The sequence below is a fragment of the Kogia breviceps genome, chromosome 6 (genome assembly GCF_026419965.1).
Source record: "Kogia breviceps isolate mKogBre1 chromosome 6, mKogBre1 haplotype 1, whole genome shotgun sequence".
Taxonomy (NCBI): domain Eukaryota; kingdom Metazoa; phylum Chordata; class Mammalia; order Artiodactyla; family Physeteridae; genus Kogia; species Kogia breviceps.
Window position 1 is genome coordinate 57,689,828 of NC_081315.1, and position 27,167 is coordinate 57,716,994.

At 41.0% G+C, this 27,167-nt stretch overlaps 1 protein-coding gene across 1 annotated transcript; it reads left to right on the top strand.

Annotated features, from left to right (window-relative positions):
* The first annotated feature begins 1,195 nt into the window (after positions 1-1,195).
* FAM47E (family with sequence similarity 47 member E) lies at positions 1,196-27,167 on the top strand. The gene is made up of 7 exons (XM_059066886.2): positions 1,196-1,562; positions 3,791-3,918; positions 9,862-10,012; positions 17,528-17,728; positions 22,408-22,563; positions 24,465-24,542; positions 26,798-27,167. The coding sequence occupies exons 1-7, from the start codon at positions 1,419-1,421 to the stop codon at positions 26,861-26,863; spliced, it is 924 nt and encodes a 307-aa protein (XP_058922869.1). The 5' UTR covers positions 1,196-1,418; the 3' UTR covers positions 26,864-27,167.

Here is a 27,167-nt window from a genome sequence, read left to right on the forward strand (position 1 = left end):
GGGTCTGATGGGTAAAGAAACAGAGTGAAGCAGTCTGCATATAAGGCAGTAGGAAGTGGTAGAGACTGTGAATAAGAGAGCATAGGACTTATCTAAAGATGGCAGCCCTTATACCAATAATGGCTCCATGGATAGGTGGACCCAGTGTCCCCAAGAGCTCCTGATTTTTGTTCCAGATTATTTGTGTGAACTTTTTTATATGTCAGAAGCTCTGGCATAGTGGTTAAAAAACACCTTTCTCCAGAGGCACACTACCTGTATTAAAATTTCAGCTCTCCCCCTTATTAGCTGTGGGAACTTTGACAAGTGTTTGTTTTTCAACTTCTTTGTGCCTCAATTTCCTTATCTGAAAATGGGAATCATATTAGTACCTACTTCATAGGATTGTTATGAGATTAAAATAAGTTAATTCATGTAAAGCACTTGGAACAATACGTGTTATATAGAAAGTTCACAATACATGTGAACTATTATGATTCTTATTAAAACACAAATGGGATCAAATGACAGGTTTGTGGGCCTGATACAGTCCATGAACAACCAGTTTGCAACCCTTGACCCCCTGAGTTCAGAGGAGAAATCGAGGCCCACAAAGGTTAAATGAAGGGCGAAGGTCATGCAGCTAGTTAGGGGCGAATTGTCACTGTGTCCTAGTTCTTCCCACTGCACCGTGTCCCTTTAAAGGATAAGAAAGAGTCCCACGAGGGGGTCACAACTGGTGAGTATTTTTCACAAAGAGACTGGATAGCTGGATGGTGGTGACATCACCACCAAATGTAATAATGGATTACATTTACACATAGTGGCACGGATGAGCCTTCATGGTATCCTGCTTGGCAAGTAACAGAATAGTACCATTTATGTACACAAAGGACACACAGGTCTTTGAAGGATGTCTGCAAACAACGGGTACGTTCCAAATCTGTTAGAGTGGTTTTGCTTGTGCAGGGGAGGGCAATGATGGTAGGATATGGGAATAACGTGGAATAAAGAAAACAGGAGAGGGGCCTTGCACAGACCAGCGATAACGTGCCATGAGCCAGGACTATGATTAACTCAGACTTCTCCACGTGACCCTCCCTTCCCCCAACTCTCCTCCTAAAACAGGTGGAGACCAGCCTGCTCACAACCTCCTTCCCCCCACCCTTGTGGTCCTTGTGGTCCATCACACCGGCATGTTGTCTTGCAGGTACAGAGAAGATCTAACGTTCAAGTGCTTCACAAAGCACAGGCGCAGGTCGCCGTGCCCCACGTCACTGAACAGCCGGCAGTGGAGATTTGTGAGAACGCCACTGGATGACTTCCGGAAAGGCTGCCCGCCTTGCGGAGGTGTGATCCCTCAGGGCCCTGAGGAGGGCTTTCTCCCCCAGATTTATCACAGAGCTCCCCGACCTGCCCCGAAGAGGAGACAGAAGAACATGCTGCCTAGGGAAGCAGCCCTGTGTTCCAGGCTCTCGCCGGCCTGGCAGGCACAGAAGGACTTCCTGGCGGACGTTGAGGCCCGTCTGACCCCGCACCCCTTGGCTCTCTACCCGGACCTAGAGGAAGACATGCCTGCGGAGGTGACCACCTGGAGAATATTGCTCCTTAGATGCCTGGGGAGTTCCCTCCAGGGGGTGAGGGTGATGAATGTCTCCCCGGGGGGTGGGTGGGGTGGGGTGGGTTCTCCTGGGGTTTGGAGCAGCCTTCTAAGAAATGCAAATGGCAGCAACATACCCGCTGCTCCTTGTGCTTCCTATGGGGCCATCCAACTTATAAAGGCCCAGCAAACCGGAAGTGTTTGCCTTCTTTACCCCTGAAGCTCTACCAGTCTACTTTGCTTGTGACTTTTTAGGGGGAGAATATAGTGGAGGAGTTGTTCAGTCTTCCTTCAGTCACGTTAGCCTGGTCTTGGGAGGTGTCCGTGAGAATTATGAACTGATGGCGAGAAAGGCACCTGAGCACCTGAAATGTCATGGAAAATTTCACCAGATTGCCGAGACTAGGGCTGGGCAGCAGCTGCATTATGTCACCACTGTCCCAGGCTTCTTTTAACTTGCAGGTCTAATGTCCTTAGCATATGTCTCTTGTCCTTATAGCTCAAAATGGCTTCCACACCTCCAGGCATCAAGTCTGTCTTTCAGACAAGAAGGGGAGGGGGCAAAGTTTAAAGGTTGCATGCCAGCTGACTCTTTTAATTAGGCAAATAGTAGCTTTCCCAGTAAACATCTCATTCATCTGACCACTCTTAGCTGCTAGGGAGTCTAGAAAATTGAATTTCTTGGGTGGGTATTGCAGCACTGAACAAAATCCAGGACAAAATTCTATTCGACTTAAGGAAAGGGGGCAGGATGGATATTGGACAGGGAACTAACAGTGCCTGCTACCCCCCTACCCCCCTACCCCCTGCAGTCTGTTCCCTAGGTCAGCAAGCATGACAGTTGTTGAGAAGGTAAACTCCTCTGCTCAAAGCTTCTCATTCAGAGTGAAGTCCTTGCCATGGCCTGGAAGGCCCTGCGTGTTCTGTGCTCCATCCCGTTCCTGCCCTGCTCCACCCTCTCCAACCTCACCGCCTACTCCTGTGCCCTCCTCACTCCACTGCAGCCACTCTGGCCTCCTGGCTGCTCAGCAGACGTGAACAAGCATGTCCAGTTTAGGTCTCTGTTCCTTTGTCTGGAGCACTTGCCCCCGGGTGTCTGCCAGGCTCACTCCTTCACTTGATTCAGTGATGTCCTCAATTATCTCCTCACTGGAGAGGCCTACATAAAATGATACTCCCCTCCCCTTCATCCTCTGTCCCTTACCATGATCTGTTTCCGTCCTAGCAGTTGTCAGCGCTGGGCTTCTCACTGGAGTAAAAGCTCCACAAGGGAAGGGCTTTTCAAGGGCAGGGATTTTATCTGTGTCTTTCACTGTGTACCACCAATACTTGGCATATGGTAGACACTCAATAAGTATTTATGGATGATGAATGAGTAAGTGATTAGTGTCAGGGAAGTCTGTAGAAAGGACAACTGGAATTTCGAATCAATCATTTGCCCCCTGGGCTTTCCTTCACTGCCTCCTGCGGGCCAGAGCTTCTGAGTCCGTGACAGAGATTGTTTGCACACATCCTTAGAGGGCACATGGGACTGTGGCTCTTATTCCCATGTCTGACCTCCTCAAACAGATGTGTTGGCTTCCTTCTGAAGCAGGATCTCTTCTTGTGGTGCCATGATGGCCACCAGCAGCTCTAGATGTAAATTTTACCCAGAAAAACAACACCTCTTTTTGCACGGTTCCAGCAAAATTCCATGACCAAATTTCCCTGGGTCTCACTTGGGTCTTATACCCATTCCTAAGCCAGTCACTGTGGGCCTGATTAAGCTGGTCAGCCTGCAGAGTGAGGAGTGGTCAGGCCAATTCAGATCACAAGGACTGAGAGTGGAGGGAGACATGATTCGCCAAAGAAAAGTCTAGATACTGTTACTCGTAGGAGGAAGAATAGATGGTGGGCAGTCAAATAAATGGAAATCCTCTAGAGACACATTTTCTGTGGGGCAGTGGGGTCCGGGTGGGCCCAGAGGCACTGTTCCATCTAGAGGAGATGGAACTTCAGTAAAGAGGCCACATAGCTAATGTCTAGGTGATGGACGTTTACCTGTAGCACCCAGCGCTGGATTTGCACTGGAACTGATGAACAGAATTGACCAACTGGAAAGGAAAAGGAAAGGGACAACTAGGTCCATTCTGTTTTAGAATCAAGGGGCACCCTTTTCAGCTCATCTTTCTTTCCTCCAAAGTTGTTTTCTGTTTGTAACTCTTATTAAAGGTGCTGGAAGTGCTGGATCCTGACAGGAAGCTAGAGGACACATGGGGTTATTGTCAGGACATCGGGAAAAGAATGAAAGAACCCACAAAACTTTTAAAAAAACGTTCTACCCAAGTCTACCTGGGATGGTAAGTATCGTTCTTAACCTCTCACTCATTCCTGTCCCATGATGAAACGTTCTAGTACAGATCTTCCTTGACTTACGGTGGGGTTATGTCTCCATAAACCATGGTAAATGGAAAATACCATAAGTCAAAGATACATTTAATACACTTGACCTACCAAACATCATAGCGTAGCCTAGCCTACCCTAAACGTCTACAGTTGGGCAAAATCATCTAACACACAGCTTATTGTATAATAAAGTGTCGAATATCTCATGTCTTTTATTGAATACAGCACTGAAGGTGAGAAACAGGATGGTTGTGTGGGTACAGGACGGTTGTAAGTGTATTGGCTGTTTGCCCTCGTGGTCACGTGGCTGACGGGGGCTGTGGTTCGCAGCCCAGCATCAAGAGGCAGTATCATCACTGCATATCACCAGCCCAGGAAAAGATCCAAATTCAAAATTCAAAGTGCATTTTCTAGTGAATGAACGTTGCTTGCTTTTACTCCATCATGAAGTAGAAAAATTGTAAGTCGAACCATCATAAGTCAGTGACTATCTGTAGTTACCTTCTCAAAGCTTCTCATCTTTAGAATATTTTAGGAATAATTAAGAATCTTTAGAATAATTAAGAGAAGCAAAAGTAACTGAGTTCCTGAGGAGGAGGGAAGGGAGCCTCGGGTCCTGCTCTGAATAGTGTTTACTTCATAAATGGATGTGAATTAGCCAGCTATGGAGCGAGTACAGGTGTATCTGCGTGACTCTAGGACAGCTGTCGAAGAAGAAGAAAACTGCAGAAAACCTGATTGACTTTGATTAGCCCACAATGGCTTTCTGCATTATCTGAGACCAGTAGTTGGTTGAATAACCAACCAACCAAACCAACCAACCAAGAGGCTAACATAGGGAATTGTAGAAGATGATACTTTAGTATTTGACACATTTTACTTTATCCTAAAACCTAACTGTACATTCACTTGCTAGTCTTTTAATATAAAGCCTTTTTTGGAGTATGGGTCTGCTGCTTGGAATTTCCCAGTCATCTTTTTTGCTTAAACTACACCAGTAACGCCACCTTCATTGAACTTTTCCAAAGCACTAAGCTTAATTTTCATAGAAACCGCTCTCTTTCATATCACACTTTTGTTTTCCCCACTCACATATTATTTAATTTAAAATGTAAATGCCATGATAAGTATACTTGACACAAACAGATTTGGGATATGCATTTGACTGCTGAAATTAATGAGATCACTGGCAGGCACTGAAGCGTATGGGTGAACTAGAGGGCAGCCCAGCCACAGCACCCAGGCCACTTACATAGGACCCAGGACCACGGCCAGGGTGTTTGGAAGGGGCCACGGAGCGTTTTGCTAGTCACACGAGTTAGCTACATGGAAGTGGAGTGAGAGAGAATCCACTGATTAATTATACATGTTGGTTAGGGTGGGACACGAGGTGACAGGAACCCCACTGTTCTGGCCCCTTAGTGTACCCCTGGTCAGTTTGGGGAGAACAACTGAGCACACTTCTCTCAGCTCTGCCCTTTTACTGGAAAGCAAGATGGCCCATGGAAGCACGAGTTCTCCTCTCTTCCTTCCTTCTTGAGGGGAGCCCCAAACTGGTCCATGCTGCTGCTGCCCGGATGGGACAGTCTGCCCATTTCTGGATTTCAGTTAGCAAGTCCCCTTGGACCTGAACCCAAGTGCTCGAACATGGCTGCTGCCAGTGATAAAGGGGACATTTTGGCTCTTGTCTTTGCTCTTTGTATCATTATTCAGTGCTTAGAATGTGGGTGGGGAAGAGGGAGGAGTGTTGTAAGTAGGGGGTCCCCTTGGAGACTCCAACAGTGTGGGTCAGTGTGGCCCTGTGAGCATCTTTGAATTCTTGACCCTCAGCGACCACTACCTCATTCTATTTATGCAAAAGGATCAACAGTACTTATCAAGCACCTACTATGTCATGGTCAGTGCTAGGTTCTGAGGACACAGTGGTAAACAAGTTAGGACCCCATCTGCGTGGTGATTGCAGACTGGTGTGGAAGAAAGCATTAAATATTAAGGGCATCGAGTCTTTGTTCACAAAGCCATATGTTTGTGAAATATTACTTTTTAAAAATTTCTATTTATATCTGACACCAAGCCCTCATCCCACCGAATAGCAAACCTTCAGTCGTGGTCATTTTTTGTAGTGTAAGAAAGTGGGCTAGGCCTCTAGCAATTGCAGAGGCAATTAAATTGATATTTAATTTCTTTCTGGTTTGGGGGACTCTTTCTTTTCTCCACCCTTTGCTGTCTCTGTCACACTCTATGCATCCACTCACTCTCCCCATCCCATCTCAACACCTACATAATTACTTCAGTGAGCTTGGGTTTCTACACAATATAAGATCTGTCTTTCACTTAGGCAGTTTTCTTGGTCAACCCTGCAAAAATCTCCAGGGCAAGAAATTTCAAGCTAATGGGTTACCTACTTAAGAGGAGAGAAGGTAAAGTATAGAGGAAATGAACAAAATTAATGTGTTAATAAATTGTCATATCACAAAATGAATGTATAATTATATAATGGCGAGGGTATTTTTGTCAGTGTTTTCTCAGTTTCCTATGGCTGCTACACAAAGTAACACAAACTTGGTGGCTTAAAACAATAGAAATTTATTATCTTGCAGTTCTGAAGGCCTGAAGTCAGAAATCAGTATTACTGAAGCTGAAATCAAATCAGTATTACTGAAGCTGAAATCAAAGTATCTGCAGGTACCCGTTCTTCCAGAGGCTCTAGGGAATAATCTATTCCTTGCCTCTTTCAGCTTCTGTAGGCTGCCAGCCTTCCTTGGCTTGTGGCCATATCACTCCATTCTTCAAAGGGCAGCATCTTCAAATCTCTCCCTGCCCTGTTTTCACATCACCTTCTCCTCTGTGTGTGTCAAATCTTCCTCTACCTCTCTCCTATAAGGCACTGTGATGGCGTTTAGGGTCCACCCAGATAATCCAGGATAATCTCCCCATCGCAAACTCCTTATTTTAATCATATCTGTAAAGACTCTTTTTCCACATAAAGTAACCTTTAGAGGTTGCAAAGATCAGCACCTGATCTCTTTGGGAGCCGTTAGCAGCCTCCCACGTGAGGTAATATCTCCCATCTTTAAAACAACTTTCTTTAACTATATAGTCTCTTCTTTCCTTTAGAGCAGAACTCCTTGAAAGAGGTGTCCATACTCACTTCCTCTTTCGTTCTTTCTTGAACTCACAGCAATCAGCACTCCACTGGATCTCCCTTGGGTCAAGGTCACCATTGGCCTCTATGTTACCTAATCAGTTCTCAGTGATCACCACTTGATGTAACAGTAGCAGCTGACACAATTGATATCATCTTTCTCGAAACACTTTGTCATTTTGTCTCTGGTACATCCTCTTTCTTGGTTCTCCTCCCGAGTCATGGCCCTCTCCCCAGTCTTCTTTTGCTGGTCCTTCCTCACCTTCTTTTTAACCTTGAAGTGCGTCAGTCTCTGACGTCTTCTTTTCTACATGTTTACTCAATCTAAGTCACCTCATTCAGTTCGTCTATGTATGGATGTTTAACATTTGCCTTTGAGTGTATAATTGGCATCTCAGACTCAACAAGTCCTAACTGAACTCTTGATTTCTTCCCCAAACCTACACCCGCTTCTGTCTTCTCCAGATCAGTAAATAGTAACTCCATTCTTCCAGTGGCTTTTGAAACAGTGGTTGCAATCTGCCGAAAAATCCTAACGCCTTTACCTTTGACATATACCTAGAATCTCACCTGTTCTACTACTGTCAGTCTATTCCAAGATACCATCATCTCTTGCCTGGATTATTGGAATAGTTTACTAACTGGTTTCATGGCCTCCCCCAAGCCTGCATCCTCTGCCCGTCTATTTGTTGCACAATAGCTAAAGTGATTCTGTAAAAATCTTAAGTCATACAGTATCAGTCCTGTGCTCAAAATTCTCCAGTTGCTTACTTATTCAGAGTAAAGTCCATAGTCCTTACAGTTGCCTCTCAAGTTCCTTATGATCAGGTTCCCATTATCTCTTCAGGCCTCATCCTCTACTATTATATCCTTTAAGTACTCCTCTCCAGTTGCATTGACCTCTTTGTGTGCCTCATACATGCTTAGCACCAACCTCAGGGCCTTTGCATATGCTTTTCTTTTCTGCCTGGTGTCTGCATTGTTTGATATCTACATGCTTCAATCCCTTTCTTCTTTTGGGTCTCTGCTCAAAGATTACTTTGAGAGAACTTTTCTGTATAAATAAGAGCCCCCTGTCATCACTCTCCATCCCTCCTGCCCTGTTTTATTTTTCTTTATACCACTTATAATCACCTGGTACATATTTGTTTAGCTCTTTCCTATCTGTCTCTCCCTACTCAATTGTAAGCTCTGTGAGGACAGGGTCTTAACTTTATTTACAGCTGAATGCAAATGCCTAGAATGGTGCCTGGCACATAGTTGGTGCCTAATAAATATTTGTTGAATGGATGGATGGATGAATTAATATATAGGTGCTATGAATAAAAGGTACAGGGTGCTATGAATGAAATGTGGGTTCTGGGGACAGACTGTGTGAATACCTCCCTGAGGAAGTGGCATGTATGTTGAGACATAATGGGAATGAGGGAATGGAGTTGGCATTGCAGTCAGTTAGAATAACATGTACAAAGGCCCTGTGGCTGGATGGGAGCATGATAAATTCATGGGACTGAGAGGGGGCCACTATGGTTGGAGCTCAGAGAGTGAGGGAGGGTGTAGTTACAGAAGAATCTGAAGAGATAGGCAAGGAACAGGCCATGAAGATCCCTGAAAACTGAGTTTAGACTTAGATCTTTACTGGAGGAGTAACAAGAAGCTAATGAACTCAAAAATCTTGTACCTGAATGTCCATAGCAGCATTATTCATTATAGCCAAAGAGTGGCAACAACTCAAATATCCATCAACCAACTGATGATGGATAAACAAAATGTGGTCTCTCCATACAATGGAATATTATTCAGCCATAAAAAGGAAGAAACTACTGATACAGGCAACAACATGTATGAAACTTGAAAACATTATGCTAAGTGAAAGAAGTCAGACATAAAAGATCATATATTATGTGGTTCCATTCAGAAAAAATACCCAGAATTGGAAAATACACAGAGACACAAAGTAGATTAGTGGTTTTTAAGAGCAGAGAGAATGGTGGGGGTGGGGAGATGAACAGTGACTGTTAATGGTTATGGGCCTTTTTTGTGGGGGGTGACGAAGATGTTCCAGAATTAGTGGTGATGGTTGCACAACTTTGTAAATATATGAAAGCAACTGAATTGTACACTTTGAAATGGTAAATATTAGTGTGTGTGAATTATATCTCAATTTTTAAAGAGAAGCTATTGAAGAGGCTTAATCCAGGATGAAGGGTAGCTGCATTTGGTAAGACAAGATTTACATTTTGGGAATGGATTAGGGATTAGCAGTTAGGGCCTTAAGAGAAAATACAGAGACCCCAGCAAGGAGCCTTTTGCAACAGTACAGAGAAGGAGACAGAGTTAAAATCTACCAGATTTACTAATAGGCTGGAGTTTAGGGCTGAGGGAGAGAGAAGGCAAGGTTATCTCCTACTTGTCAAGATAGTCTTGACAGATTCCAAGCACTGTAATTTGTGTTTTTACCTGAAATAGGTCTTAATAAATGGTACTCATAATTTAAAGAAAATTAACTTACAGTGATAAAATTCTACATCAGCTTTAATTGTTTTAAATAAATATGATATACTTGTCTTTATGATATTGATAATGAGAATATGATCTTTGAAAAATATTAACATATAATTTGCACCAGCTTGCAAGAGCCTGCCTGTTAAACATACTTGCATTATGAGCTCCTCCCCAAGATACTATTTGAAATCCACCTGGATCCATGGCGCTTTATATTGTGATTCTTTGATGATCTCATTAACTTTAGTCCCAAGAAGACTCCTGTGTCACATCCAGGCCAATGGCTTTATGAAGAAAAGAAGCCAAGTGAAACAGATCTGCCCTGCAATGATGGTCCACTTCTTCACGAAAACGTACGCAAAGGAGTTAGGGACTTCTGCAGCTGGGCTACTAAGTTTGTAAGTTACTGGTAATACTTACAAGTTGAGCTCAAAGTTGCTTTTGTTAAAAAAACAGTGTTTGGATATAATCTAAGTCAAATAGGCAAAGTCGTAAAGGAATCTTTTGACTCTCCCACTGTTTAAAATAGAAATGTTTCTTGTAGGTGAAATTTCTGGAAAGTTTGCAAGCTTATAGTCAATGTTTGAATGTTTATTGTTTATATGTACATTGCTGTTGTTTCATATATATATTTTTAAATTTTTAAATTTTTAATTATAATTTTTTAATTCGCTTTTTATATTTTGTAATTGTTTTAGATTTACAGAAAAGTTTCAAAAATAGTAAGAAATTTCCCATATTTCTCATGCCCAGTTCCTCCTATTAATAACATCTCTCATGTTAATAATTAGTATGGTACACTTGAAAAAATTAATGTGCCATTATCACTACATTTTTTTGGAATTTTATTTATTTTTTATACAGCAGGTTCTTATTAGTCATCCATTTCATACACATCAGTGTATACATGTCAATCCCAATCTCCCAATTAATCACACCACGCCCCCACCTCCCGCAGCTTTCCCCCCTTGCTGTCCATATGTTTGTTCTCTACATCTGTGTCTCAATTTCTGCCCTGCAAACCGGTTCATCTGTACCATTTTTCTATGTTCCACATACATGCGTTAATATACGATATTTGTTTTTCTGACTTACTTCACTCTGTATGACAGTCTCTAGATCCATCTACGTCTCTACAAATGACCCAATTTCGTTCCTTTTTACAGTTGAGTAATATTCCATTGTATATATGTACCACATCTTCTTTATCCATTCACCTGTCGATGGGCATTTAGGTTGCTTCCATGGCCTGGCCATTGTAAATAGTGCTTCAATGAACATTGGGATGCATATGTCTTTTTGAATTATGGTTTCCTCTGGGTATATGCCCAGTAGTGGGATTGCTGGGCCATATGGTAATTCTATTTTTAGTTTTTTAAGGAACCCCCCTACTGTTCTCCATAGTGGCTGTATCAATTTGCATTCCCACCAACAGTGCAAGAGGGTTCCCTTTTCTCCACAACTTCTCCAGCATTTGTTGTTTGTAGATTTTCTGATGATGCCCATTCTAACTGGTGTGAGGTGATACCTCATTGTAGTTTTGATTTGCATTTCTCTAATAATTAGTGATGTTGAGCAGCTTTTCATGTGCCCCTTGGCCATCTGTATGTCTTCTTTGGAGAAATGTCTATTTAGGTCTTCTGCCCATTTTTGGATTGGGTTGTTTGTTTTTTTAATATTGAGCTGCATGAGCTGTTTATATATTTTGGAGATTAATCCTTTGTCCATTGATTTGTTTGCAAATATTTTCTCCCATTGTGAGGGTTGTCTTTTTGTCCTGTTTATGGTTTCCCTTGCTGTGCAAAAACTTTTAAGTTTCATTAGGTCCCATTTGTTTACTTTTGTTTTTATTTCCATTACTCTAGGAGGTGGATCAAAAAAGATCTTTCTGTGATTTATGTCAAAGAGTGTTCTTCCTATGTTTTCCTCTAAGAGTTTGATAGTGTCTGGTCTTACATTTAGGTCTCTAATCCATTTTGAATTTATTTTTGTGTATGGTGTTAGGGAGTGTTCTAATTTCATTCTTTACATGTAGCTGTCCAGTTTTCCCAGCACCACTTATTGAAGAGACTGTCTTTTCCCCATTGTATATCCTTGCCTCATTTGTCATAGATTAGTTGACCACAGGTGCATAGGTTTATCTCTGCGCTTTCTCTCTTGTTCTATTGATCTGTATTTCTGTTTAAGTGCCACTACCATATTGTCTTGATTACTGTAGCTTTGTAGTATAGTCTGAAGTCAGGGAGTCTGATTCCTCCAGCTCCGTTTTTTTCCCTCAAGACCTCTTTGGCTATTCAGGGTCTTTTGTGTCTCCATACAAATTTTAAGATTTTTTGTTCTAGTTCTGTAAAAAATGCCATTGGTAATGTGATAGGGATGGCATTGAATCTGTAGATTGCTTTGGGTAGTATAGTCATTTTCATAATATTGATTCTTCCAATCCAAGAACATGGTGTATCTTTCCATCTGTTTGAATCATGCTTAATTTCTTTTATCAGTGTCTTATAGTTTTCTGCATACAGGTCTTTTGTCTCCCTAGGTAGGTTTATTCCTAAGTATTTTATTCTTTTTGTTGCAGTGGTAAATGGGAGTGTTTCCTTAATTTCTCTTTCAGATTTTTCATCATTAGTGTATAGAAATGCCAGAGATTGCTGTGCATTAACTTTGTATCCTGCAAATTTACCAAATTCATTGATTAGCTCTAGTAGTTTTCTGGTGGCATCTTTAGGATTCTCTATGTATAGTATCATGTCATCTGCAAACAGTGACAGTTTTACTTCTTTTCCTATTTGGATTCCTTTTATTTGTCTTTCTTCTCTTATTGCTGTCGCTAGGACTTCCAAAACTATGTTGAATAATAGTGGTGAGAGTGGACATCCTTGTCTTGTTCCTGATCTTGGAGGAAATGCTTTCAGTTTTTCACCATTGAGAATGATTTTTGCTGTGGGTTTGTCATATATGGCCTTTATTATGTTGAGGTGGGTTCCCTCTATGCCCACTTTCTGGAGAGTTTTTATCATAAATGAGTGTTGAATTTTGTCAAAAGCTTTTTCTGCATCTATTGACATGATCATATGGTTTTTATTCTTCGATTTGTTAATATGGTGTATCACATTGATTGATTTGCACATATTGAAGAATCCTGGCAACCTTGGGGTAAATCCCACTTGATCATGTTGTATGATCCTTTTAATGTGCTGTTGGATTCTGTTTGCTAGTATTTTGTTGAGGATTTTTGCATCTATATCCATGAGTGTATTGGTCTGTAATTTTCTTGTTTTGTAGTATCTTTGTCTGGTTTTGGTATTAGGGAGATGGTGGCCTCATAAAATGAGTTTGGGAGTGTTTCTTCCTCTGCAATTTTTTGGAAGAGTTTGAGAAGGATAGGTGTTAGTTCTTCTCTAAATGTTTGATAGAATTCACCCGTGAAGCCATCTGGTCCTGGACTTTTGTTTGATGGAAGATTTTTAATCACAGTTTCAATTTCATTCATTGTGATTGGTCTGTTCATATTTCTGTTTCTTCCTGGTTCAGTCTTGGAAGGTTATAGTTTTGTAAGAATTTTTCCACTTCTTCCAGGTTGTCCATTTTATTGGCATAGAGTTGCTTGTCATAGTCTCTTAGGATGCTATGTATTTCTGCAGTGTCCATTGTAACTTCTCCTTTTTCATTTCTAATTTTATTGATTTGAGTCCTTTCCCTCTTTTCCTTGATGAGTCTGGCTAATGGATTATCAATTTTGTTTATCTTCTCAAAGGACCAGCTTTTAGTTTTATTGATCCTTGCTATTGTTTTCTTTGTTTCTATTTCATTTATTTCTGCTCTGATCTTTATGATGTCTTTCCTTCTACTAACTTTGGGTTTTGTTTGTTCTTCTTTCTCTAGTTCCTTTAGGTGTAAGGTTAGATTGTTTATTTGAGATTTTTCTTGTTTCTTGAGGTAGGCTTGTATAGCTATAAACTTCCCTCTTAGAACTGCTTTTGCTGCATCCCATAGGTTTTGGATCATCATGTTTTCATTGTCATTTGTCTCTAGGTATTTTTTGATTTCCTCTTTGATTTCTTCAGGGATCTCTTGGTTATTTAGTAATGTATTGTTTAGCCTCCATGTGTTTGTGTTTTTTACGTGTTTTTCCCTGTAATTGATTTCTAATCTCATAGTATTGGGGTCAGAAATGATGCTTGATATGATTTCAATTTTCTTAAATTTACTGAGGCTTGATTTGTGACCCAATATTTGATCTCTCCTGGAGAACGTTCTATGTGCACCAGAGAAGAAAGTGTAATCTGCTATTTTTGGATGGAATGTCCTATAAATATCAATTAAAACTATCTGGTCTCTGTGTCATTTAAAGCTTGTGTTTCTTTATTACTTTTCTGTTTGGATGATCTGTCCATTGGTGTAAGTGAGGTGTTAAAGTCCCCCACTATTATTGTGTTACTGTCAATTTCCTCTTTTATAGCTGTTAGCAGTTGCCTTATGTATTGAGGTGCTCCTATGTTGGGTGCATATATATTTATAATTGTTATATCTTCTTCTTGGATTGATCCCTTGATCATTATGTAGTGTTCTTCCTTGTCTCTTGTAACATTCTTTATTTTAAAGTCTATTTTATCCAATATGAGTGTTGCTACTCCAGCTTTCTTTTGATTTCCATTTGCAAGGAATATCTCTTTCTATCCCCTCACTTTCAGTCTGTTTGTGTCCCTAGGTCTGAAGTGGGTCTCTTGTAGACAGCACATATATGGGTCTTGTTTTTCTATCCATTTAGTGAGCCTGTGTCTTTTGGTTGGAGGATTTAATCCATTCACGTTTAAGGTAATTATTGATATGTATGTTCCTATTACCATTTTCTTAATTGTTTTGGGTTTGTTTTTGTAGGTCCTTTATTTCTCTTGTGTTTCCCACTTAGAGAAGTTCCTTTAGCATTTGTTGTAGAGCTAGTTTGGTGGTGCTGAATTCTCTTAGCTTTTGCTTGTCCATAAAACTTTTGATTTCTCCATCAAATCTGAATGAGATCCTTGCCGGGTAGAGTGATCTTTGTTGTAGGTTCTTCCCTTTCATCACTTTAAGTATATCATGCCACTCCCTTCTGGCTTGTAGAGTTTCTGCTGAGAAATCAGCTGTTAACCTTTCGGGAGTTCCCTTGTATGTTATTTGTCATTTTCCCTTGATGCTTTCAATAATTTTTCTTTGTCTTCATTTTTTGCCAATTTGATTACTATGTGTCTCAATGTGTTTCTCCTTGTGTTTCTCCTGTATGGGACTCTCTGTGCTTCCTGGACTTGGGTGGCAATTTCCCTTCCCATGTTAGGGAAATTTTCAACTATAATCTCTTCAAATATTTTCTCGGGTCCTTTCTCTCTCTCTTCTCCTTCTGGGACCCCTATAATGCGAATGTTGTTGCATTCAATGTTGTCGCAGAGTTCTCTTAGGCTGTCTTCATTTCTTTTCATTCTTTATTCTGTTCCACAGCAGTGAATTCCACCATTCTGTCTTCCAGGTGACTTATCCATTCTTCTGCCTCAGTTATTCTGCTGTTGATTCCTTCTAGTGTAGTTTTTATTTCAGTTATTGTATTGTTCATCTCTGTTTGTTTGTTCTTTAATTCTTCTAGGTCTTTGTTAAACATTTCTTGCATCTTCTCAATCTTTGCCTCCAATGTTTTTCCAAGGTGCTGGGTCATCTTCGCTATCATTATTCTGAATTCTTTTTCTGGAAGGTTGCCTATCTCCACTTCTTTTAGTTGTTTTTCTGGGGTTTTATCTTGTTCCTTCATCTGGTACATAGCCCTCTGCCTTTTCATCATGTCTATCTGTCTGTGAATGTGGTTTTTGTTCCACAGGCTCCAGGATTGTAGTTCTTCTTGCTTCTGCTGTCTGCCCTCTCATATATTTTTAAAGTGGCTCTCTGCAGCCAACTTTACTAAGATACAATTGACATATAATATTGTGTAAGTTTAAGGTATACAATGTGATCATTTGATACATGTATATATCACAAAATGATTACCATGATCTGGTTAGTTAACAAATCCATCACCTCATGTAATTACCTCTGTGTGTGTGAGGTGAGAACATGTAAGATCTACTCTGTTAGCAACTTTCAAGTATATAATACAGCATTGTTAACTAGAATCACTATGCTGTACATTAGATTCCCCAGAACTTACTCATCTTATAACTGGAAGCTTGTACCCTTTGGGCATCTCCCCATTTCCCCCACCCCTTTGTTTCATATTTTAATATTTCATTTCAGTGTTAGGACCTTCTTTTCTCTCATCCTTCCCTCCTTCTTCAATTCATTTTTCTCAGTTATATTTATCTGTAAGTACTTGGAAAGCTGTGCTTGACTACAGTCGTTAATGAAAAGTATTTGACAAGAAGAGACTTTTTACTCAGTTATCAAGTTCTTTTCTTGCCCTCCTTCTAAGACCCTTTTTAGTTACCTATTCCTTTCCCTGAGTCCCTGTAGATGTCTAGATTCCTGATGCTTTTTCCTGGACTTAAGACTTTCTAGAATTTTCAATCCCCCTCCCCCCATTTTTAAAGTGTATTAGTTTTAGTCAATATATTATTTTGGACTATTTCTTTGGCAGGTAATATAATTCAGACTAGATTAAGTGAGAAAAGGGAATCATCCAGAAGTATTCAGAGCTTCAGGCGTAGCTGTATCTGGGTGCTAAAATGTTTTTAGGTGCTCTCCCTGTCACTTAGCTACTCTCTTCTGACTTCAGTTCTTGTAGTCTTTCCCTAAGAGATATCAAAAGTATTCACTAAATTTTCCAAGCTTATATCCCACCAGGCAACAACCTAACATGGGAAAAGAGCAAGCTTTTTCCCATAGGGAAAAATCCAGGGCTTACTCTCACCAGACTAACCTGGGTCACACCTGTGCCTGAATTATCCACTATGAGTAAGGAGATGGAATATGCTCATTGACTGGTCTAGGTCACACGTCCAACCCTGAGGCCAAGAGGGGGGCATGTCCAGCCCATTTGCAACAAATTGACTGAAAGTGGTGGAGGGAGGCTCCCCAGAGTGTGACTGGAGTAGTGATGCTGGACAGGGTAGGTGATGCCCACTCTACCACTGCTTGTCTACAAGCTGACTGGATAGGATTGCCCAAGTCCCAGCCCTTCCACTTCTCCCATTCCTACTGCTGGAGACTATTCCTCTTTCGAGACAGGAAGTGTAAGGAACCCTAGGATAATAGTTTAACTGCTGTGGTAACCAGCCTTGTTTTCAGTCCCTTATGACCAGGGTCCCATAACGGTCATACTACTTTGGTCCCGATCACATCACCCTGTGGTATTTTCTCCATAGCACTAGTTTATACTTTCCTTCTGTGTTGTTTATTTATTTATTTTTTTACCCCATTGACTCTGCTTGCTCTAGTTTATACCCCTGACTCGATTTTATGACCCCTGTCTATAAATTTCACTCCAACATCAGCTTCAGTTGCTAATGACCTCATTCTCTATATTCCCCAACTTATATATTCCAAAGTAGGATTGTGTTGAGCCTGTAGAGCAGGAAAAAATAATTTTCCTTTTATTCTTCTAAGTTCTCTCTGGGATCTCTATAACTAAAGGCAGATTAACAAGAGAAAAACAAACAGAAGTTTATTAACAAGTATACCTCATATATACATGGGAGATACCCAGGGAAAAATGACTACTTCTCCTAGGTGGCTTAGAATTCAGGATCAAATACCAACTTAATGCACTGACAAAGCTCTCCAGACCCCAAATACTTCTTGTCTCCTACAGATGGTGACAGAGCACTTTCTACCTCTCCTTTAAACTACCTCTCTCTTCTCTGGCCATGGTCGAATACCTCCTGTAGATTAAAGAAGGAAGGAGGAGGATTTCACCATCTGTCCTTGACTCATGCCCTGTGCTTTTCTTCCAGGGGGGCCTGAACATTGATGAGGAGTTCATCCTGCAACAGTTTGACATTAACTGTCAGAGCAAACCAAGCTATAATGTGCTCCATACAATGAGACCCAACCAGGTTTCTCTGGAGCTAAAGAAAAGGATTGAGCCAAATAAACTGCAGGAGCCACAGTTTTTCCAGGAACTACACTATGAACAGAGACTTCAGAAACCACAGGTAACTGCAAAAAGGGAGAAGACTGGGAATCAAAGGAAATTAAATTGTATTAAAATATTAAATGTTCTTGACTTCTGGTACTTCAGAAGGCACTGACCTTTTTCAGTAAAATTCTTGAAATTTTTTTGATGTTTAATATTTGTAAAAAAATACAATAAACATTTATTAAATGAATGAATATTTAATACATCTTAAAAAGTCAGTTATACAAACAAGGCAGGCCATTCAGCATTATTGTTAATATCTGAACAGTCATTATTTCTCTCTTTATGTGTTTTATATGTTGAGACGACCTCTTTGTGTGTTGTATATGTTGAAATCTATCTCTTTATGTGTTTTACATGTTGAAATTCTAATAGTCAGTAGAAATATACATGAATGTTTATTATTGCAAGAGTAAAATGCTGCAGTTAACAATTGTGAATACTGTGTATGTCCAAAGAATTCTTGAATTTTTACGGCGGTCTTTTTGACCACAGACCATCATTCTTGACCATATGCTTGCCTGATAATTAACAAATCGCTCAGTTTCCCACACCAATTTCCTGTGAAGACAGAACAAGGAAGCGGAGATGAGAAAAAACAAGCTGTGTTCTAATGGGAAGTACTATGGGCCCCTAAGTTCTTTTCTACACAATGTGTTAGTGCAAATATATATACACAAGTCAAATTGTGCCAGTCTAACAACAGATTTACGTGCCTAAGTGTGGGTTGGAAGCAGGGAGATTATAGAGTTAGTTTCTCTAGAAGTGAAGATAATAATTTCCCTCTTTTACACAAAATTTTTGATACTGTATTTCCAATATTTTTGACATACTAACTTTGTCCTTTCATAACTGCACATGATCAGCTGACTTATTTTTACATTCATGATGTTTTCCATCTTTGACTTTGTTGCATAAAGTTTATGAAAACTATGCATTCCATCACTAATTCAGCACTTTAAATTTTCTATTCTCCTCTCATCTTTCTAAAGGGTAAAATGCAGAATGATGCTGGACAGGCAAATTATATCCATGTGGTTCAGGCACGTGGGGCCTGAACCACTGCTTGTTCTGAATCTGGGCTGAGTGAAATTGCTCAATTCTCTGTATTTACAAAGAATTGCACAAATGCTGCTTTATAAAGCATGGTGGTTATTGCCAAAATCGAACTTTTGACTGGCCGATGGAGGATCACTATGCAAAAGTTCAAATAGATTTCCACAGAGTATCATTTTCCTTCCGCCTGAAGGACTTCCTTTATTTCTAATGTAGATCTGCTGGTGATGAATTCTTCCAGTTTTTCTATGTCTGACGATATCCTTGTTCTTCCTTCATTTTTAAAGATATTTTTGTGGGTATAGAATTCTAGGTTCAAAGTTTTTTGTTTGTTTGTTTTTAGTCCTTTAAAAATGTTGCTCCACCGTCCTCTTGGTTGTGTTGTTTCTGATGAGAAATCTTATGTCATCCTTATCTTTGTTTTTCTGGACCTGTTTTTTCTTGGCTGCTTTTAATACTTTCTCTTTGTCACTGGTTTTGAGTAGTGTGATTATTATACACATTGGTGTATATGTCTTCATGTTTCTTGTGCCTGGAAAAGTTTGATCCTTTTGGGTCTTGCTTTTAAGAACTGTTGAGAAGGGTCAAAATAATGTTTAGTCTAGGGCTAACTCCCTACTACTGACACAAGACCCTTCTGTGTATTCTACCCAGTATCCTGTGAATCTTTGAGTTTCCCAGGAGGGAACAGGCCCTGGCCCTGGCCCTGTGTGCATGCAGGACACTGTTCTCTCTAATCCTTTTGGTTAGTTCTTTCCCAGACCTCAGGTGGTTTCCTCCCAAACCTACACAGATGGAGACCCTCTGCAAACCTCTGTAGTTCCCTCTCTGTGCAGCTCTTTCCTTTCTGTTACTCTGTGTTTCAAACTTTAGCTGCCTTGGTCTTCCTGGACTCTCAGTTCTGTTTTCTCAACTCAGGAAGTCCACTAGGTTCCTCCTGGGCTCCTTCTCCTGCTCTGTGGCCTGGGAACTCTCTGAAGACAGTGAACTGGGGCAGTTGGGGGGCTTATCTCATTCACTTTTTGCCTCTCAGGGATCACTGTCCTTTGCTATTTGATGTCCAGTGTCTTATAAATAAATAAATAAATTCAATATATTTATATTTCATTTTTTGGTTGTTGCAGGTGGAAGGATAAATCTGGTCCCTATTCCAGGGATGGAATCTCTATCTTTATTTTCTTATTCCACATACTCTCAGGCCTATTATCCTCTGCTCTTCGATGTTCTTTAAAACTCTGAGCTTTTCGACTACCTTACCTTTGCTCACAGTATTCTCTCTGCCTGATGTGCCCCTCTTCTCATGTCTACACTCTTACATCTTCCTTTAGACACAGGTCAGATGCCAATTTTTCCATGGAGTTTTCTCCAGGTCCTTCGGTTGACATTAATTTATTCTTACTTCTAATCTCTCACAGCAGTTTGTGCCTCTATTGTAGCATGTTTCTCTTTTCCCTATATATTCATTCATCCATTTATTTATACATTAATTCAACAGACGCTTCTGAGCATCTGTTACTATGTGCCAAAAAGTGCTGGGAGCAAATGAAGGACTGTTTCCTGCATTTAAGGAGCTTACGGTCTAGTGAGGTCAATGGATAAATGACTAACTATAATGAAATGATGTCATGGTTCATCCGAGTTGTAGGAAGAAGTAACCAGTTCCACCAGGCATGGGCTGAGGGTGGGTACAGCTAAGACTTCACAGAAGGAATTATGTTTGTACTGAATCTTGAAAGATCACCAGGTACCCGGCAACCTAACGTATTCCAGAGCTCAAGTTCTTTAGTGGAGCAGTATGTAGATTGCGTTCCTCTCCCTTTCTTTCTTTTTTCCTCTCTTTCCTCTCCTACTCTCCTTTTAATTCAGTGGTTCTCAGCCAGGGCAATTTTGTTCCCCTTCCCACCCCTGCACCCCACCAGGGATATTTGGCAACGTTGGAGATGACGTTTTTGATTGTCACAATTTGGAGTGGGTGGAGACTAGGAATGCTGCTCAACATCTTACAATGCATAGGACAGCACCGCCGCCCCCCACCTCCCACAAAGAATTATACAGCTCAAAATGTCAATAACGCTGAAGTTAAGAAACCTGATTTTAACCCAACAAATACTTATTGAGCACCTGTTGTGTCCTAAGTATTGTTCTAGATGCCAGGGGGATGTAGCAGGGAACAAGCTCAGAAGCTTACATTTTAGAAGATGAGAGGTGAGACAACAAACAATCAGAAAAATATACAGCATATCAAGCGGCGATAAGTGCTGTTTAGAAAAATGAGGCAGGGAAAGAAGACAAGCAGTGTTGTGAGGGGTTACAGTTTCTGAATTGGGTGGTCAGGGAGGATGCAACTGAAAAGATTACCTGAAATAGGTAAGAGAGTGAGCCATGTGGGTGTCTTGGGGAAGAGCATTATGGAGAGGGAACAGTGAGTGCAAAGGCACTGAGGCAGCAGTGTAATAGGTGCTCTAGAAATAGAAAGGAGGCCAGTCTGCTTGGAATGGAGGGATCATAATGCTAAATCCAGCTCTGAGGAGGGATTTGCCTCCCCTCTGCTCTGTCCCATCATCTCTGTTTCAGGCAGGTGTTTCTAGCTTGACTCTAGAATGGCCACATGTTCCACCTCATAGTTTAGACATGAGTGAGAATAGGGAGGAGCAGGGTCTTTGTGTTTCATGTTTCTTTGTCCTACACAAGCGTTAGACCTCCTTTCATGATGAGACAATCAGCGGGTATTGCATCACAGCATCAGGCTGTGAACCAACCGATGCACTCCTGAGGAATGGGAGAAAGAAAGGAAAGACATCTCTTCCTCCCTCTTTCTCTCTTCCAATTAAAGAGGCAAGAGGGACTTCCCTGGCAGTCCAGTGGTTGAGACTACACGCTCCCAATGCAGGGGGCCGGGTTTGATCCCTGGTCAGGGAACTAGATCCCATATGCTGCAACTAAGAGTTCGCATGCTGCAACTAAAAAGATCCTGCATGCCACAATTGCAGATCCCACACACGGCGGCAATGAAGATCCCACGTGCCGCAACTCAGACGTGGTGCAGCCAAATAAATAAATAAATACATAAATATTTTTTAAAAACTAAAAAATAAAGAGGCAAGAGCCTGGTGTTGAATAGCATTTGGATCAAAAGTAGTGTACCATTTACAAAGCTGAGTATAGAGCTGGGCTCATAGAGAGGCTGATAACTTATTATTTTGGTTGACTGTATTGTTTAAGGTCATTACCCTTCACTGAAATATGTGATTCTTACATGAATTCTAGCTGCTTTACATAATTCTCTCCTTTAGTCTTCCCAACAACCCTATGGGGTAGACACTATTATCTCTACTTTACAAATGAAGAATTTAACTAACTTGTCCATGGACTCATAGCTACTAAGTGGGGAAGGCTGGATTTCAGCCCAGGTTTGTCTAAATCCAAAAGCCATGCTTAACTACCACATTATTTTCTCAGTCATGAACTTTTCATGTTACCTTTGTAAATCAAAGCACACTGATACTTCATAAAATACTTTGGCAAGGAGTAACCATAAATTAAAAATAAATGATACTGCTTTCATAAGCTAAATCTTAGGTTTATTGAAATGACAAACCAAACAAACTAATAAAATTGGGAATTATGTTATTTCTACAGAATCCTTGTAAACCAAAGTGGGTAAAGATGAGGTACGGAGCATGGTATCTGAACACCAAGTTGTGGAAAAAGCAAAGAGCCAATGAACCTTTGGTTGATCCGAAGGTCTTACGTAAAGCTCAAGATGAGAATATTAAAAAGGAGCTATGGGAACAGGTATGTGTATATGCTGAGACTTGATCATCTGAGCTGAAGGTTGTCACAGTGCAAATATGACCTCATATTGAAGTCAATTCACAAGACATGGGTGCAATCATATGCTGGTAAGGGACACTATGATGACATGGCTGTCTTGCTGGAAACACATGACTTTTGACTATTCTTGATTGAGTTCATTTGGAAGATGAAATGGTCTTAAAGAACAGAATTACAATGATATAAAACGTCTACATCCCAAATTTTAAATTCCAATAAATAAAAGGAAAAGCCAAATGAATGCATGAATACCCCTAAGATGTTGGGACTGGATCAAATCTTTTTTGATTATCATGCCCTTTGGAGTTAAGATCTAAAATTTGTGGATATATATTGAGTAGGAAAACACTCTCATTTCTTCCTCTACCACTCTCAATTCTGGTCAGCAAATGTGTTGGGGGTTTTTCCCCACACCAAGCAATTCTCTAATTCCCTGACACCAGCAGTATGTCCTACAATTTTACTCAATTCTGATACCACCTACCTGGAGAGAGCATCAGATCCCACAGGTTAAGGGCTCAGTCCCACAAAACTGCCCCCACTGCAAATGCCAGTCTCAAGTCCAGGTTGTCAGCTGTGCTTCTGGCTGACTGGCTATAAATCAAAGGTTCACACAACACCCTCCTTGAGTTTGATCATCTGCTAGAAGAGCTCACAGAACTCAGGAAAACAGTTTACTTACAATCTAGTAAGATTACCAGTTTATTATAAAGAGGTACACTCTGGAGCAGCCAGATGGAGGAGATGCATAGGGTAAGGTATGTGGGGAGGGGCTTGGAGCTTCCTTGCCTTCTCCAGGTACCTTTACAGGTTCACCGACTTGGAAGCTCTCCAAACCCCCTCCTTTGGGTTTGTATAGAGGTTTCATTACATTGGTGTAATTGATTACATCATTGGCCATTAGTGATTAATTCAACCTCCAGCTCCTCTCCCCTCCCTGGAGTTGGGGAGGTGGAACTGAAAGTGCCAACCCTCTAATCACGTGGTTGGTTTCCCTGGCAACCAGCCCCCATCTAGTAGCTATCTAGGGGCTTTCCAAAAAACACTTCATTAAGATAAATCGCAATGTGGTTGAAAGGGGCTTGTTATAAATAAGAAAAGACTCTCACTGTTGTGGCTCTCATCACTTAGGAAATTCCAAGGGTTTTAAGGCCTCTGTGCCAGGGATGGGAAGAAGACCAAATATCTGTCTCATTATAAATCACAGTATCACAATTATTAATCTCAAATAGGTTAGATTCCGGACATCCTAGGTCAATAATGATATAATTGATAAAATGTGTTGCTTATCCTTGATACAAGGGTAAGAAAAAGAACAGAGAAAGGAGAGAAGGTTGGATATCTTTTGAAAGCCTTTGTATTCATCAACTTCTGAACGTTATTTACACACATATTCCTAAATGAGAAGGAAGTCGTTTAAAATAACATACTTGGGCTTCCCTGGTGGCGCAGTGGTTGAGAATCCGCCTGCCGATGCAGGAGACACGGGTTCGTGCCCCGGTCCGGGAAGATCCCACATGCCGCGGCGCGGCTGGGCCCGTGAGCCATGGCCGCTGAACCTGTGCATCCGGAGCCTGTACGGGCCATGGCCGCTGAGCCTGCGCATCCGGAGCCTGTACGGGCCATGGCCGCTGAGCCTGCGCATCCGGAGCCTGTACGGGCCATGGCCACTGAGCCTGCGCGTCCGGAGCCTGTGCTCCACAACGGGAGAGGCCACAACAGTGAGAGGCCCGCGTACCGCTAAATAAATAAGTAAATAAAATAACATACTTGATAAACGGCTAAGTGCTTTTAATTAGGACAAATATGAAATCAAGCTTCTGACAGCTGACCAGTTTTTTAAAGTGTGGACCCTCTTTTAGGAGGAGTTACTTGCAGACCTTCATGGAACAGTTACCTTTAAGGATTTCGTTCTGAGCAGGGGCTACAGGATGCCGAGTGTGAGTAAAGGGTCCTGAAGACCTCGGAAAGACCTGCTGAGGGGCTCACAGTTGTTGACGTGAAGGGGTCAGCACCCTGACAAAATCAAAATACTTCTGCTACAGGGACACACCAGGACTCAGCCCTGGGAGAAGGGGTGTGCTTTCCCCAGACAGGGGCCCACAGATGGGATTTGGCGTTCTGCTCTTTGCATTCTGCCTGTTTGGCTCCTGCTGTCAGAGGTGTTGTCTCCCTGCTGACTCACCTTCCTTGGGTTTGGCCTTAACAGGGCCAAAGTGAAAGGGATCCATGTGCAGGGGTGAGCCTGCTACGAAAACAATGAATTCTCTAGGAAGTGTCAAGTCTTCTTCACTTCTACTTCCAAGGAGCCGTGCTGGGGTCAGGACTGAAGTGGAGCTGGGAGTCACAGGACTATTACTGTGCTATTTGTGGGGTACATGAGGACGCAGACTGGGGCAAAAGGTCACTTCCCGGGCAGCCCTGCAGCCTCTTCTGTCTTTTTCCCACTTTGTCTTTCCCTCTCCCTGAGCTTGTGGGGCTGGTCCCCCCCCCCCCGCCTCCCACATGGAGGGCTCCCCCGGGAGGCCACAGATAACAAGAGTGGGGTGGGAGGCCGGCAGAGCAGACCATTTAGCAGGAGGGCCTGCAGCCTGGAGATCTGTCCCCAGACCAGCCCTGCCACCATGGCAGGAAGCCAGCTGGGCCTGGGACCCAAGTCGTGGCTGATAAGTTCTGTGTTTGTCCAGCGTCCCCTGTGCTCACGGCCCGTGGCATCCTTAGGAGGACATGCAGCCAAGATGGTAGAAGTTCCTGGAACTAGGATACTGGATTTCTTTTTTTCCAAGAGCGATAGAACTAACAACAGCTTACACTTACTGGCAAATAGATATATTGACCAATCTCAGATCCAGACTTGTTCAAAGTTAAATCAGGCGATGTGAAGGGAAAGTCTAGAGTACAATAATAGACTAATGGGCTAGAAGATTCCATTATAGAAGTAGGATGAAATCTCTCCAATAGCTTTGAGCATCAACAATGGGCCTACATAAGTATATTTTATATACTTAGATATAAGTATATATCTTATATATAAGATATAGTTAATATACTTACACACATTTTTGTACTTATGTATTTATGTAACTGCCTCATCTGCATATATGGCCTACATAAGTATATTTTATATATTTATATGTATAATATATAAAATATGCTTATATATTTTAATATAACATAATTATATGTATGATTATATATTTATATAATACACACAAAATTATACTTAAGCATAAATATAATTATGTGATATATATGTGTATATATATACACACACACAGAGAGACATATATATTCTTCTTGCCAAGGAGATATATGTATACTTCCCTATTTGCTCTTGACATTATAGTGACTCATAGTTTTTTCTTCAGTGACAAAAGAGGATGTTTTATCATTTTGATTTGTCCCCTGTTGGTTTAATCCATTCTGTTGTTGAACATTTAGTTCAATTTTGGGCAAAAGGAAGCATGCCTGACTCACTGGTTACTCTTTTAGCTGCATCAACTAAAGAGAGGTGATACCCCTGGCTATGGCTGAGTCCCCTGAGAACACCTGTCACTCAAAACACTGGAATATTTTCTCCCTTTATTCTTACATCCTATATCCTCTGTTTTATCAGTAGGATTTCAACTAAAAGAGAGGGGGGAATCTATGATGGTAAATTATCTATCTATCTATAAAATCATTACTTATTTAAATTTATATGTGAGCATTCATTCTCTTTTTACTCCCTTAAATGTCTAGGTACACCTTGTATCCATACATGTTTATGCATGTTACATGAGCATACATACTTACATACACATTCCAGTATCTGCTGCTGGATCAACTGCTCTGTGCATTACCTACAGTTTCATTCCCTCAGCTACACAGAAGTCCCAGGCCTTTCATGGCAGAGACAAGCAGCACAGGCTGTGCTGAGCTGGGCTGGGCTGGACTTGGCCACAGAACAAGTGTGAATTATATCTAGATACTTCTGATGGTGTGCAACTACCTTCCAAAGTCCACCATCTCTCGTGGTCTATCATTGACATCAGATTTGGGGTCCTCTCAGGATATACATCAGAGTGTGAGATTGTAAATTCAGCTATGGTAGTGGTTGTGACTAGACTGTACAATTTTTTTTAAAGATTTTTTTTTAGACTGTACAATTTTCATTTGCCAATTAAAAGGAGTTTCTCTCATCTTTTTTTTTTAGTTCCTTGAGAAGATGTGTATGAGGAAGGAATGTAAATATGAATGTAACAAGACTTCTGTAAAATAACTCAAGCACAGAAGAATCTTGGGAAGATGATTAGACAGATTTCATTTACTATATACTTGGCTATTTCTTTCTCTCTTTAAACATTAAACAAAATTTATAATGAATGTCCCACCATAGTTGTATAATTTTGACTTGGCAACATCCATAAAATTTATAACTAATACTTACACACATTTCAGAATAGTCTTCTGCTTCAGTTAATCAACATTTTATATATTTTATCAACCGTGAGATCAATTTCATATTTGGTATTCGAACATTTTGGTAGCATTGTCAACATTACATAGTTATATCAACTATTTGT